Genomic DNA, 15,895 nt, shown 5'->3' with positions numbered 1-15,895 from the left:
TTTTTTACTTCTGTACACCTGTTGTAAGTCACTAAGAAGACTGACACTTTCTGGTAAGTTATTTTGTTCTTCTCACAACCAAGCGACTGAAAAGTTTGTATTATGTGATAAAGTAATGTTATGTTAGTTATTTATCAGGTCTAGTTAACAGTTACCATTAGCTAAGTTTACTGTAACTGTAATGTTGATGTTGCTAGGCGAACGTTAGCGACGTTCTGCCTAAAGTAGGCCAAGTCAGTGTTAAGATTGTCCATTAAGCCCAGTTTATCCTAAATGACTTTTCTGTTGGCTCATGTTGCATGTTTGCTCTCCCTAAACCTTTATGCTATGGCAAAGATGTAATGTTGGAGGAAAAAGTAACGTTAATCTTTAAAAGTGGTCAAGAAGTGTAAAATATATGTTAGAAGGTAGCTAACGTTAGTCGAAAAAGATGCTAACAGTCAGAAAATATATTTATAACTGAATCACATTAAACGTTACAGTGTGTTTTAAATGTAACTTTACACCAGAATAGGTTTCAGTGATAAAAACTAACTAGCATAGCTATCTCAGGTAACTTGAAATGTGATATAGGATATAACTTAACACTGTCACAGTAACAACAGACTCTCACTAATTTTACTTAGTTTAAGGGTTAGCTTAACAAGCTGAAATCTTTGAAATTCACCAAATAGCTGGATTCACACCAAGAAACATGTTAGATATTTGCAGTACTTTTTAAAAACATATTAACAAGATATCAAATATGTGCTAGTCTAGTGCATTCTTGAAATTAAATGTAACTTGTATTTTCAAACAGTATTAATCAAGCAGCAGGTGTTGCAAAGATAGGGCTTGTATAATCTGTGTAGTTTTATTTATCATGCCATAGCAGAAAAACCACGGGTGCAATTAATAACTTTAATTTATGGCTACATTCCATTTAGGTTTTTTCAACACCAGGGTCAATATATTGGCCACACTCATTCACAAGCCTGGCTTACAGGGGTACTTAATTGGAACAGAGCCATCATTAACAGCAGTAGTTGCACCTGTGCTTCCTCTGCTGTAGTCCTAATATGTCCTGTCCTAATATTTTAGGGCATACCTCCATCAGTTACGCTAAGTTATATTAAGTTATATCTTTAATGTGCCTCAGTATGTATGGTGGATATTATTAATAAGGGTTTTTTATATATATATATATATATATATATATATATATATATATATATATATATATATATATATATATATATATATATATATATATATATAATTATCTATTGGCCAATGGCTATTGATATAACAACAACACATAACATTATCCTTTTATCCATTCACATATTCACTTATTTTATGTTACTTATTATTAATATTTTTAATAACTGATACAGTGAGGTGTACTGATTATGACGCTTTGCAGTTTAAATATACTACATCTCAGTGGTCTCTGGTGGACAAACTAAGTAATGGTGACACTGTTCCTAAACTACTTCAAACACTTTTCTATCCTGTTACTTAATGGACAGCATAGCCCATGGTGATTCATCTGTGATAAGCCAATAGGCAATTTATTGGTATGGCTCTAGTACATCAGCTTATTTAAATATATTAGAAAAAAAAAGCAGGACAAGTTGTATACTCTGTCTGTAGCTCTGTGTATTGGGGGTTTGCATGAGTGAGGCAGGAGGCAGACTGGATAGCCCACTCTTTGATCCTCCACACATAACAAAGGCACCTACACAGGCTCCCATGCAGCCTCATTGTTCTGCTGAGGAGACTATAGCTCATAAAACCATTACCATTATCCCTACACAATACCTTTTCCCGCACCTACTTAAGACCTCAAATCACTACTGTATATGGCCACACTGCTTGCCAGTTTGCATTTTGTCACTCTATGATCCCATGGACTTCTAAGTATACAGCCGTGCCCAGATTATCTCGCTTGTGGCCCCAGGGCAGGCATTTCCTATATGGGCCCCACCTCACTGTCATGGTCACCAATCTGCCCTGCACATTGTGCAACTTCCCACCCCTCTAAAACCTTATTAACCCAAAGCTAAAGAAAGTACAGGAACAAGTTAATATTTGTATAGCAATGCAAATTTACGACCACCTTAATGTATATGTAATTAAAAGTCAGTAAAGTGAGCACTTAATGGTCACCGTGCGTCTTGAGTGTGGACCCATGGATCAAGGATACTCAATTTGCTTTGCTTGGGGGCCACATTTGCAAAATGACAAGAGGCTATAGGCCAGGTGCAGCAGCCCCATACGTATTTCTAGGATGTTTGGACATTTCCAGGATTTTACAGTGAATTTTAGGACGTTTCAAGGAATTTAGTATATTCCTAGGATTTTAGAACATTTCTAGGATTTTAGGACGTTTCTCAGATTTTGAATGTTTCAAGGATTTTAAGACATTTCTCGAATTTTAGAACATGTCCAGGATTTTGGACATTTCTAATATTTTATGATACATCAGAATTTGAGGATGTTTCAGGATTTTAGGATGTTTCTAGGATTTTATGACAGTTCTAGGATTTTAGGAAGTTTCTAGTACTTTAGAACTTTCTGTCGGGGGGTGTGGGGGATCCTCCACTGGCATTTTTTTGATAAACAAGCTCTATTTTGATGCTGTCTATGCACTCTGACACTTTATGTATATTCAAAGTACAAAAACAATTCCCATTGTCCAATACTTTTTTAAAATTGTGAATAAGGAAATGATTAAGGGGCCAACTGGCACCCTATTGGGGGCCGAAATTGGGTCCGCGGGCCGTAAGTTCAGTATCACTACTATATGGGCTGGAGGTAACTTAGAATTGTATACAACAGCCCCACAACACTTGTGAACAACCCAGTCATCGATCACATCACATGATCCAAAGTTGACATATATGACCACTTTTGTCACTTCAGTATTTAACGGGAGTGGCTTCACTGTAGCACCAGTGTACCTTGTCTGGCTGATCCCGCCCCTAGCTGGGGAGAAAGCTGGTGCACAGGCTTGCAACGGAGCCCATCGCAGTTGATTGTTTGAGCAGCCCACCCCTCTCTGCAGTATGCATGTTCGCCAGGGTATCCGCGAAACGTTTACGTCCCTGCAGTTTACTTCACCGGCCAGAGACCATCTACTGAGCCGAGGACAGGCCAAATAAAATTGGATGTGGCAGGCGGACCGGAGGCGGAAAGCCCGGAGTGACCGGAGGAATACAGTATTACTACAGGAATACAGGCTGCCGCTCTCCTCTGAACTGGACAATCATGCATGTGCTCTTCTGGGGCTTGGGGTTGCTACTATTCCCTGATTTCTTGAATGTAGTCGCATCTACGGGGAAATTGCTTTTGAATTCAAGCACAGGTAATGTATGCCGCGCTGACAACCCCAGCGTTTTCCTGCATGGAGTTATTTTCTAACACTGAGGGGCAGAGAATGAATGAGTTTTGAATTCAGCCAAGCACATGACCTGCAACGCTTTCTAGATACCTAAAGTTCACTGACTGACTGTTATTTCCCTGCAGTGCTGTAAAACAACAGATTTTTTTCAAAAAAGGTGGTGTGTAAATCGTAATATATCGATGAAAACATCTGGGCTATTTGATTTGAGCTGATGCTATTGGACTGCTACTCAATCCTTAATTGCATTGTTATTCCTCTGCCTTTATTCCCCAGTAAAAGAGGAGATCGGCGCTTATGAGATTGTAACACCGGTGCGAGTGAATGAAGCCGGTGACAAGTTTCCAACCAGTGTGCACTTCAAGAGGAAAAGGCGAAGTTTGGACGAGAGCACCGGCAATACTACGGATCACTGGGCCTCGCCAAATATCCACTACAGGATATCTGCTTTCGGACAGCATTATCACCTCAACCTCACGCTGGATTCGGGATTTATCGCACCTCTCTACACTGTGACAGTACTTGGAGTGCCGCGAGGAGATAACATAACGGATTTTGCAACAGATGGGGAGGTGGAGGAGGAGGACACGGAGTTAAGGCACTGCTTCTATAAAGGACTTGTAAATGCACAAGCAGAACACGCCGCGGTCATCAGTTTATGCTCCGGACTGGTGAGTTTTTACGCACGGTTAGACTCGTCGTGCATGTGATGACTTTGTTTTACTTTTCCACCATGAGTATTGTGGGGCCAATATTGCTTATACAAGACTTGTAAAACTGCCTCATCATTGCCTCAGAAAAAAAATCTATTTTTTAACACGTTGCTCCTGACAACTTTGCGCGCAACCTGCTTTTTGTATTGATCGTTTAAATATCGATCTTAACACATCATTGCGCATTTAAACATGTTTGTATTCAGGAAATAATTCAACTAAGCATATCCCAGTAAAAACATAGTTAAGTCAATCTTACTTAGAAAATGTTTTTTTAAAGTAGAGCATGATATGTTAAAGTTTTAATTTGTAGTAGGATCCTGTTGTTGAGCGCTTCCAAAAACAACCTAACTGTCAATATATAGCGAACAACTGTGATATCTTCAAAGAGTCCCGAGTCCACTGCTTATAGACAACTTTCATGAACACTCTAGGCTAAATCTTACTTCCATGCCTCTCTCTTGTCTCCCGGTTGTCGGTGACGTCTTTACGCACGCTAGTACAGCGGGAGTACGGGTGGTACCGACGTCATCACAAATTGGTCCCACTCCCAGGCTTGCTGAAGCATGAGTTTTTGAGTGGAGAAAAAGTGCACTCTGAGTGTATACATAAAGCCACAGTGAGGTGACTGATAGGAAGAAGAGGGCAATTTTTTCCCCAAATGATACATCAAATTAAAAACGCTCTGAATGCTCCGTTCTGCAGAGAGCTAAAGGGAGTTGACCTGACATTTATGGAGCATATCTTAATATTTATTCTAGACCTCTGTGGCCACATTTGTACTAAAACAGGCAATCCTGCTGATGGCCTCAGTTTCTGTACATCCTAATATGATGCTTATTTTCTTGCAAGGGTTCTTGTAGGAAAGATTCTCTTTTGCCTTGCCAACTCCCCAGGTCAATCAAAGTGCAGGTCGTAGCATAGTAATGGAAATAGTATTTTGCTCAAGGGAATATAAGGAAGGAAGGAAGCTTCTCCTTGTGCCCTCTTGCAAAAGTGCAGTCCACCCTGCTGCACATTTTCACACATACAGAAGAACTTAATGTTTTTCTAATGATAATTTTTGTCATACTTTATTATCAGGAATTACAAATATGACTTGAGCCAAACATAATTTGGCTAAAGTCGAATCAGCCTCCAGGTTGCCATGATGATTCTACACAGCCAATGAGCAACAAGTGAAATGTGCTTGGGTTGGCATGTACCTTATCTGGAGCATCGTAGACCTCCAAGTCAGCCAGTCACACTAAATGTGCAATGTGAAATCCATATAACAATGCTTTCAGCAAGCTTGCCAAGAGCATACAGTCTCACTGTTTTCCTGATAGGCATCACAGGTCTCACTCTTATCGTTTTCCTCCTGACCATTCTTACATGCATGCAAATTCACTTATTTCACCCTTTTTGTTGCTATAAAGGAATAAGTATTTACAGAGAGTAAATATGTGGAGACTAACAGATATGCATTTCTTTCTACCATCCAGCTTGGCACTTTCAGGTCTCCACAAGGGGAGTATTTTGTGGAGCCCCTACACAGCTATCAAGGAGAACACTATGAAGAGGAACACACAAAACCTCATATTGTATACAGGAAGAGTACACCCAAGAAACCGACATCTGGGGAGGACTCTGCTTGTGACACTTCAGGTATGGTGTATGCATGAAATTTACACAGACAAGGTTCCACAAATTTACACATACATGTGGAAAACACACATAGATTTGAACTTTTAGCCTCTACCTGTATACTTGAAAGCGAAAACATGCCCAGCTACTGTACATACAACCAGTGTTGATTCAGACCTTACCATGAGGTAGCCAATCAGCTGACTTAAATGTCTGCTCCAGTCAACTGTCACACAGTGTCTCCTTTCTGGCTTACCAGCACACTAATGCTTCTGAGCATGGACCTACCAAGGGCTTTATCTGTAAAAACAAACAAAAAAAGGAATATGTATCTGCATGGTTGGTTAATGTGCATGTATGTGCTTTCATGGGATACTTGTGGATTGTGAGTAGATAACTAGCCAATTGTATGTGTGTATGTGTGTGTATTATGTGACTTCTTAATTGGTTCCCACAGAGGTAAGCAAGCGTTATCATTGCATTACCCCCAAACTCTCTGCTATCAGTTGTAACAGGAACCAATTATGTAATAGTAACTAAGCTTATTGATCCATTGCAGTAATTGTATCATGGTACTGTAGAATCGTATGTAGCTTATCTGGTTACAGCAAAGAAAACCTTTTGAGTGCGTCTGGATATTGAGGTAGATTTTAAAATGCAGTGATTAAAATGGAAGAAAATGGCTCTGCAGAGCTGGATACTTAACTTAAAAATTCACAGAAAATAGAAAATGAAAATAACAAGGAAAGGAAATAAAGACAAAAAAAAGAAATTCTTGATTGGTATAATATGGTTAAACCTGCACTTGTTGTATGCTTTGCCTATATATTGTGATATGGTCATGAAGGGGCACAATATAATCTGGACATTTTTCCCATAAGTAGGCTACAGGTAGAGGTGTATGGTGGAATTAAGGTGAATGTATGCTGTGAAAATATCTCAGCTGATGCATCATGTCATAGCCTGCACAGTGCAGTGCCTACAGCGGCAGCACAGTAGTGAGGACGCTTTCCAACTCTCACACAGGAAAAATAATTTGGAAGTTCACCCTTGTATCATTTCATCTCAGTTTACTGGCTGAACTTCCTGTTGACTCTTGTGCTTCCTCCATCTCTTTGATAAGAAAGTTGGGTAGACCCACTGCCATGAACATGCAGTGTAAATTGTGTAGTATAAAAGTCATGCCACATGAAACTAGCAAATGAAAAAACTAAGAAAATAAATCTAGTAATGTGTTTTCTTTGTCTGCTGAACACCTTTCTGCAGATGTTAGGTGTCACTGTTAATGTAATTATTTCTCTGTGTGTGTGTGTGTGTGTGTGTGTGTGTGTCTGTGTGTGTGCGCACTCTTGTTCTTTGTGTTTTGTGTGTGTCTCTGTTTCGGTCCGCTCTGTAATACTGTATGTGTGTGATATCATAGCCTGGAGGACCATAAATTTGACTAAGAGCCATTTGTGGCCAAGAATCCTTCATCCTTGCACAAAGTTCCATTGTTACCTTGTAAGTTTTAAAGTAGAGCAAATTGGTCTGTTTTGATCATAAATCATGTATACTGAAAGCAGGCCCACTAAAATGATGCAGTCTGGCTCACCATTATTTAGGTGGTGATGCATTGCTGGTGGTCCAGAAAGGGTGATCTGCATGTGATGAGAAAGCAGAAAAAAACTGGCATTCAGCAGTTTTGTTGTTATGTCATGATTAAAATCAAACTTAATTCCCCTCAGTGCTAAGAGGTTTTGCTGCCCAGTTGTTGAACTGCCTTCTTTTGGTGTGTGCACGTCAGTTTGTGCTCTATTTTTTTATGGCTTAGTGCCAGGTTTACCTAGTCTGAACTCTTTGCCCTCCTCTCTCTCCTCTCCTGAAAGAGGGAGAGAGAAAAAAGGCATTCTAAGCAGTGTTCATTTGTCATCCCACTCTTTGAGCAACAATAAACAAAAGAGAGTCAGCAACTTATTTTAACAATGCTCACTTCCAGACAGCAAACTTACCTCATTTATCTCCACCTTTAAAGACCACCAAAACACATTGTCATAACAAACTTTGATTCATACATTGCCTGTTTTTCTGTTTAAATGCATTTCTCTTCATCCCTCAATCTTTGTGTATTTAAACATGCTCCTTTCCTTCTGACCTCTCTCTCTAGGACACAAACACAGACATAAGAGACACAAGCTAAAGAGAAGGCCAGTGGCTGGTGTGACCACTGTGTCCAATGCAGCCCCTGTGGTTAGCGCTGGCATATTCAGTGACTTGGAGTCACTGGGTGCCAGCCTGGCCAGCGATGCTTTGCTCAGATCAGAGAGCATCAGTGCTAGCGCTAGACCTTCAAATGATAGCAGCGGTGACTCAGGACCTCACAGGAGATCAAAGCGCTTCCTGTCCTACCCGCGCTTTGTTGAAGTCATGCTGGTGGCCGACAGCAAAATGGTGGAGCATCACGGCAGCAACCTACAGCACTACATACTCACATTAATGTCCATCGTAAGTTCCATTCTCACTTCAAGTAGGGAATGTTTGTTTGGTGGAGGCGGTTGGCTGGGAGACAAAAGTGTGTTTATGTGTCTGTATACTATGCACATATATGGCCAGAAGGTAGCTGCGTGTGTGCATGCAATAAATGTATATACCTGTTCTGCCGTGCTGCAAGTCAGTCAGTCGGCCTTTGGAGGAGGGCCATGGGAGGGAAAAGGGCAGCCTAGGGCAGGGGTAAACACCACTTTCAAACGACCAGGGGGAAGAGAGGGCAGCTTGAGGTAGAGCCTGCCTGACAGCTTTGATGAATGTTAAAAATAAGCTCAGGTATGTCACATAGACCGCATACTCTCGGCCACTTCAAATACCAGCTTCCGCAGGCGTCTGAGGTCGACGGTCCTCAGGGGGAGGCTGAGATGACCTATATTCTGTTCTTGGCAAAGCTTGCCTTCTCCACAAGGGCTCAGGCCATTATCAACTTGATATCCAATCAACCAAATTCCCCTGTTCTTGCTTGAAACTGCAGGAAGATCAGTACACTAATCAGTAAATATACTGTTTCACATTTTACTTTTGTGAAGAAAATGATCACATTTATGTTAGTTACTCACCCCGCGTTATGTTAAATTTGAAAACATTTTTTTCCCGCACAGTGAACAAAGAATCCGAAACAGAAATCTTTATGAATTGCAGTAAAAAGAGTTCGAAGAGTAGTGCACCTGGGAAAACATGTGGGTTTGAACTCTGCTTGTGCATTCCATTTAGGAGAGTTCAAACGCATGCACTTGCCGCAGTGCACTACTAGTCTGTGCATAAGACTGTTTACGCGCAGGTGTTTTAAATAGTAAGGTTTTTGCGAAAATGCATGTGTTTGGGAAATATGGAGCATAAAACTAGATAAGTGTGACTTGAATATTCTGCACGAGATGTTTGTGAGTTTGTAGACACGATTTTGATGGAGTTTTGCTATTGTTAATTGTGATCTGTATGACATAATCAAGAATTTCTGGCTTTTTGGGCTCTTTGTTCTTTATGAACGCATGCATAAAAAAGTTTTCTTCATGAGTTCAATGTAACACAAAGTGAATAATTGATATACAATTGATCATTTCGTGCAGGCAAAGTATTCCTTTAAGTTAATGAAAATATGGTAACATATTGATTCTAATTTTAAAACTAGTCTTATTTTGAAAATCATTCAGAGGATTGAGCTCACTTTTTGTTTCTGTTATTCAGGTATCTTCCATCTACAAGGACCCCAGCATTGGCAACCTGATTAACATTGTGATTGTAAAGTTAGTCATAATAAACAACGAGCTGGTAAGATTGCCAAATTTGTTTCAATAAACATATCTTAACACACTTAGAACAACGGTGGTGTACATAATCTTCAATGAAATTATACCTTTTCTCTGTATGTCCTCAGGACGGTCCAGTTATTTCATTTAATGCACAGACCACTTTAAAGAACTTCTGCATCTGGCAGCAGAGCCAGAACATCCTGGATGATAACCACCATTCCCATCACGACACTGCCATCCTAATCACCAGGTGCTAGAATAATATCAAGTTATCAAATTCTTTGCTGTATACAGTATGTACTTTGAACAGTTTTTAAAGGTCTTTCAAACAGCCAAATATGCCATGAATTAGTTAACATTGTATTAAGTATAACTTCTTGGAGAATCAGCTGCATCAAAGAGATGCATCAAATAGGGTCCAGATGCCTGATGAATGGAGCTGCTGTTTAAAAATTAACCTAAATGAGGAGGATCCCCTGAAGGCTGGGGAAGTGTTTTTTTGTACAGTGCCATTGACCATGACCCATTATCTGTGTCTTCACCACAGGCAGGACATCTGCAGAGCAAGGGATAAGTGTGACACCTTAGGTCAGTTGATTTGTTTTATTTTTCAATGTACTGATGTATTTATAACCATAAGCTAATATATACTGTACTTCACATGTCGCTGGTATGATTATAATGAAAATGATGAAAAATGATGAAAAATTAGAAAGTTGGCACTGAAATTAGCCTCTTTTTTCTTATTTTCAAGGACTCGCAGAGTTGGGAACAGTGTGTGATCCATACAGGAGTTGCAGCATCAGCGAGGACAATGGACTCAGCACTGCATTCACCATCGCCCATGAACTTGGTCATGTGTAAGCACAGCATGCTCCCACTGATCGTTTTCCTCAAGTACTGTCATCACTCCTCGTCAGTGAAAGTTTTGGCTCCTGGGAGACATTGGTAGAGCTTCAGAAGTCTTTCTAGGAACCCACACATGCCTACCAGCAGATGGGGATCAAGGAATCTTGCATTTTTGAAACAACACAACAGCTGTACATTCCTTTGTGTATTCCTAGTATTTTCTGATGCTTTGGTCTGTTTTTGATCATATCTCCTAATTTTTTCCTGCCTTTCATTTGGAGAGGAAATAGAAAAGACAGTCTGTTAGTTTGATTCTCACTGGCTTATTCTTGAAAGGCATTGCGCAGCTTTTGGGGCCACTTTACCTGAACAAATAAGACAAAAAGAAACTGCGTAATTCTCAAATGTACCCCTAACTTCACTGTCAAGCAAATAGCATCTCTGTGCTTCCATGCTGTTTGTACATATTTGAATTAGATAATGTGCATACATTTGGCTCAGAATTGCCCCCCTTTTGATATAAATGAGCCTCATTGCAAAAAATTGGCCATTTCACAAAGATCAGCACTGATAGCTGCGTGCAGCTTTAATACCATTAGTGCAATATCTTTTGTGAACTGGACATTGAGAAGGGGCAGATAGCGCTTGCAAGCGGTGCTCAAGTCATGGTACTATTAGTGGCTGCAGTCCATTTTTTGTGAATTTGCCCTTCAGGATTTAAGTCAAAACTCTGCATTGCCCAACATCCTGAGTCACTGAGAGGTGGGGAAGGGGGTTACAGTGGAGACTGTTAAGGACCTTAACAGCCCTCATCATCACTAACAAATGCTCCTTCTAACCACTAAACAAAAGGTGGGATTGTTCAATTCATTGTTTATCTGCATCAAGCGGTGACAACATGCTTAGTGACTGCTTATCCCCAGAGATCAATGTTACATGTTACCTGTCAGGAGGGGAGCTGAATAGCTCAGAGAGAGGGCTTGGGACATTGTGGTGCTGTACCTATCCACCACCAATTGGCATCTGATTTGTTACCCTGCAGGAGCTCGATTGCTTCGCTTATACTCACTATACACTGACTTTAACATCTACATTTTTCTGCTATGTCTTATTGCCTAGTGTTCATTTAATTTAATATTGTGCTGGTTTCATTCCAAACTCCCCACAAGCTAGAAATACAAACGCTCTGTGTTATTTTCAGCTGTAACCCTGAATGGGTTTCCAAAACCCAATATCAGAGTGACAGCAGAAACATAGAATCAGTGTTTAGATTTAAAACATGTGCTCAAACAAATGAAACACATTGAAGCACAAAAAACTACAATATTTCAGCTGGAGTCTAATAGACGTAGGTTTGGCGAAACACTAACTTACTAAAACTTTAAAGTCCCAGTCAGAAACAATATAGAGGCTTTCACAACAATACTGACTTTTGTTATACATCTCAGCTAAACAGTGGTCTTACAGAGCTGTGCATCTGCATGATAAAAAACTGCAACCACAAAATTGTTACTAGAAAAAGGAAAGAACTTCTCTTGTTAATATAATAATAATATAATTTTTATAATATTTTTATGATACCTGAACTTGTTTTTCTGTATTTTCTCTGCTAGGTTCAACATGCCTCATGATGACAGTAACAAGTGTAAGGAGGATGGAGTTAAGATTCAGCAACATGTGATGGCTCCCACACTTAACTACAACACAAATCCTTGGATGTGGTCCAAGTGTAGCAGGAAGTACATCACAGAGTTCCTCGAGTATGTCATATTTTTTTTCTTCAGGATTGTTCCAAAAATGCATCTACATTATGTTTTTCTACTGTTTCTGGGAAGAAGTTTTCTGCACTCAAACAGCCTTAAATCTAACAGGGTATGCAAATTAGTGAGGCCAAGTAAAAACAACAATGTACATTTTAACCAGTTATATTACTTAGTTCATTTTTTTTTTTTAAATCTCTGGCCAAATATCCTACTGTATTTATAAAACTCTGTTACAGAGATTTCACAGATATGGTTCCTTAATCATACACACACACACACACACACACACACACACACACACAGTGTAGTGTATATATACTCTATGCAGTTTTTCCACTTTTGGCAGCAACAGCCACATTTTTAGGCTTAAATGCAAATAAACTGTCATCATTTCTCAGGGCTGTTTCAGCCTGAAGTCTCTTTTCCTAAGGCTCCTCAACCTGCTGAGAAAGACCAAGGAGCTTGGTACTGTAGGAAAGAGTAAATGGGATAATATCCTGCAACTATCCAAAATCCATTTTATACCCCCAACTGTCCAAAGTTCTCCCTGCATCCCCAACTCTTGAGATCATCACCTCTTACTTCATATAGCAGACTGAATACAAACAGAAACCTGTCAAGATACTGAGCAAGTTTGTGTTTACAGTAGGGGTTCTTTATATGTACAGAAAAATGACCTCTCCGGCTGTACTGAGTGTGTTTTCTGTCTGTTTGTGTCTCTTGTCTTTCCCCTTTTTTCTTTAAGTCATTTTATTTTTATTTCTTAATAGCACAGGATATGGTGAGTGCTTGCTCGACGAGCCAGTTTCTAGGCCGTACAGTCTCTCGCAGCAGCTGCCTGGACGGATATACAATGTCAATAAACAGTGTGAATTGATATTTGGGCCGGGAACGCAGGTGTGCCCTTATATGGTAAGTGGAGTCAGTGTGCAGATCTAAACTGTCATGTTGCACATGTTGATCTCTGAGGGAAGCCTCCTGTGTTAAAATCATATGCTGTAGAGATTCTCAGCTGTATTTGAAGCCTTTCAGTATGTAGCTGAATACATCAAGTGACTTTAAAGTTCTTTTTGAGATATAGGCAAACAAAAACAAATGTTATTAATATGTAGGACGTGATATCTCAGCACTTATAAATTATGTTAATAACTACCTAAGACACAAAAACAAGGAAGGGTGGGTTTAGGCTCGAAGCATCACATCAAACCATCCAGATGTCCTTTTGAATTTTACATGAATACTGCAGAAATGTCTCAAAAATAGGCGTAACAGCCTCAAGCAGTGTGGAATAGTTTTCTTGGCTCATGTTTTCTGGCCAGACAGAAAGGTCTTGTAAGCCACTGGCTGAGAAACACCTGGCAAATGGGATGTCTGATACAACAAACTTACTGTATGGAGTCGACTTCTTTCTAACATTATGTTTTATAATGTGCGATAAATTTAATGCCTGCCAACCAGAGTCCATATATTAACAGAGTTGTCTACAGGGAGGATATTAGCATGATATTTGCATGCCCTGTCTTTTTCTGATTTTTTAACACTGTGTGTGTGTTTCTCAGACTCAGTGTCGGAGGCTGTGGTGCACCAGTCCAGAAGGCGCCCAGCGGGGCTGCAGGACCCAGCACATGCCGTGGGCAGACGGCACTGACTGCTCCCCTGGAAAGGTAAGTGTCATGCAAATATAGACAGATGTTTGCAGCACAGCACTGTTTATAGGAGCATTTGGAAGTAAAACATAACATTATAAGTATTTTTTTAATAATAAAAATGTCAGGAGCAAAAACTGAGAAATCACTCTGTGTTTTATTAAACATTTGACGTGTTTTAACTCTCCACGGGATTGCAACATTTTTATCAATTACATTATGGTTTAGTACTCATATGGTTCTGTGTTATGATCTGATAATCCTCACAGCATTTCCTTGTTTTGATCTTACGACTTTTCCACTGACTCATGACTATTAAAATTGTTCACAGGCGTTGTGTGCAAAATGATAAAAGAAAACAAATTTCCAAACACGTAAGCCAAAAATTAAGTTGCTATTGACACATGTAAACTCCAGTAATTAAGTATTGGCTGGTATGTGAGTAAGTGGCGTGAAGTTGTGAATGATTAAAGTTTCTCTCTAGGCGACTCTGTTACTGCAGCTTTTAATTAGGACTTTTTCACAAACCCCTTACTTCCTGCCACTAAGACTGAGAGAACATGACAGCAACATGAAGTCAAACATGTTGAAACCTTTTTATGTTTACGCCAACCTCTCATCTCATGCCATGCAGTTCACCAGACTAAACAGTTAAGCTGGAGACTTTTTGTTGAACAGAGTAAGATTATCCCCCTTTTATGAGCTGAGATACATTTATTGACTGTGTGCGTGACGTTTTCTTGTCTTGTGTCCAGGCAGAGCCAGCCATGAAATATCTTTTTCAGTTCCGATTTTTCCATTTGCCTCACTGTATAATTTCTCCCAGATTAGCATCAAAGCACGATAGAGCAGATAGATGTGTTGCCAGTTCTGTGGATGGGATTACATATACTCGCTCTCTGTTCTTCTCCCTTTTTGTCTTCTTCCTCCGTCTTCCACTGATTTTTCTTTCAGCGGCTTACCTCATTCTCTCCATTCTTACTCGGTCATTCGTCTGACTTCTCTCTTTTCTGTTTGTCTCTCTTGTTGCAGCACTGCAAACATGGCCTGTGTATAGCCAAAGAGCATGACGCCACACCTGTGGAGGGGGCATGGGGAGTTTGGAGCCCTTTCGGTACCTGTTCACGGACATGTGGCGGGGGCATCAAGATCGCTGTGCGCGAGTGCAACCGACCCGTGTGAGCAGTCCCTCTCTTTGTAGTCATGCATGCCTACTGGACCTTGTCTCCATCTTAGCTGCCAAAGTCAATGTTCCATAGATCAAGCCTCTTTAAGAGAATTCTTTCCATAGCTAGTGTTCATAAAAACGGACCTTCTGATGGCAGACCTTACAGGGTTGTTTCCTGGTAAATAAAGAGATCACACGAGTCTCTTTGAATGTTGCCTTTCATCCTAGATTAACAGACAGATGAATGGGGCATGATGAGAATGAGTTTGAACCTGAAAACAATGCCAGTGGCAATTCTGGTGTGTGATGATGGATGATAGAGTGAAAAGAAGAATGGCCAGATAAATGAATGTTTGAAACTATAGGGGAAAGGGGAAAGATGCTTACCAATGCTTGTCTATTTAAACCATTTCCTAAATGAACCAACCACTAGTCCATTCACATCCTCAATCTTTCTTCCAGGCCCAGAAACGGAGGAATGTATTGTGTGGGTCGCAGAATGAAGTTTCGGTCCTGCAATTCTGAGCCCTGCTCCAAGCAGAAGAAGGACTTCAGGGAGGAGCAATGTGCGGCTTTCGATGGCAGGCACTTCAACATCAACGGTCTACCTCCTAATGTTCGCTGGGTGCCCAAGTACAGCGGAAGTGAGAATCTGCTTTTCAGTCACTGGCTTCCTGCCTGCTCCTTCTGTCAATTCAATTCAATGCACAATAGATATAATGTAATTTTTACATTGACTTTTATTGGTATTAAGTCTTTATTTCTTTTTGTATTCCTTTGTCAGTCCTAATGAAGGATAGGTGTAAGCTGTTCTGCAGGGTGGCAGGCAGCACGGCCTACTATCAGCTCAGGGACAGGGTCATTGATGGCACGCCATGCGGACCCGATACCAACGACATCTGTGTCCAGGGCCTGTGCAGGGTGAGGTTCCTAACTCTTATAAACTTGGTAAACTGTATGGTTCAAATGCAT

The 15,895-nt window shown here is 40.3% G+C and overlaps 1 protein-coding gene across 1 annotated transcript in view; it reads left to right on the top strand.

Annotated features, from left to right (window-relative positions):
* The first annotated feature begins 2,984 nt into the window (after window positions 1–2,984).
* adamts9 (ADAM metallopeptidase with thrombospondin type 1 motif, 9) overlaps window positions 2,985–15,895 on the top strand; it is a 57,593-nt gene continuing 44,682 nt past the window's right edge. Inside the window, exons 1-14 of the mRNA XM_042502509.2 lie at window positions 2,985–3,349; window positions 3,662–4,056; window positions 5,583–5,745; window positions 7,868–8,205; window positions 9,433–9,516; window positions 9,623–9,747; window positions 10,045–10,085; window positions 10,252–10,357; window positions 11,960–12,106; window positions 12,880–13,021; window positions 13,669–13,773; window positions 14,788–14,933; window positions 15,386–15,567; window positions 15,708–15,844. Coding sequence (XP_042358443.2) covers window positions 3,253–3,349; window positions 3,662–4,056; window positions 5,583–5,745; window positions 7,868–8,205; window positions 9,433–9,516; window positions 9,623–9,747; window positions 10,045–10,085; window positions 10,252–10,357; window positions 11,960–12,106; window positions 12,880–13,021; window positions 13,669–13,773; window positions 14,788–14,933; window positions 15,386–15,567; window positions 15,708–15,844 — 2,208 coding nt within the window. The 5' untranslated portion in view covers window positions 2,985–3,252. The remainder of the gene's footprint in view (window positions 3,350–3,661; window positions 4,057–5,582; window positions 5,746–7,867; window positions 8,206–9,432; window positions 9,517–9,622; window positions 9,748–10,044; window positions 10,086–10,251; window positions 10,358–11,959; window positions 12,107–12,879; window positions 13,022–13,668; window positions 13,774–14,787; window positions 14,934–15,385; window positions 15,568–15,707; window positions 15,845–15,895) is intronic.

Source organism: Plectropomus leopardus, chromosome 2 (assembly GCF_026936395.1).
Source record: "Plectropomus leopardus strain MGB_pleo_1.0 chromosome 2, ASM2693639v1, whole genome shotgun sequence".
Taxonomy (NCBI): Eukaryota; Metazoa; Chordata; class Actinopteri; order Perciformes; family Serranidae; genus Plectropomus; species Plectropomus leopardus.
Note: the sequence above shows the minus strand (reverse complement) of the source record. Positions and strands in the feature narration are given on the sequence as shown.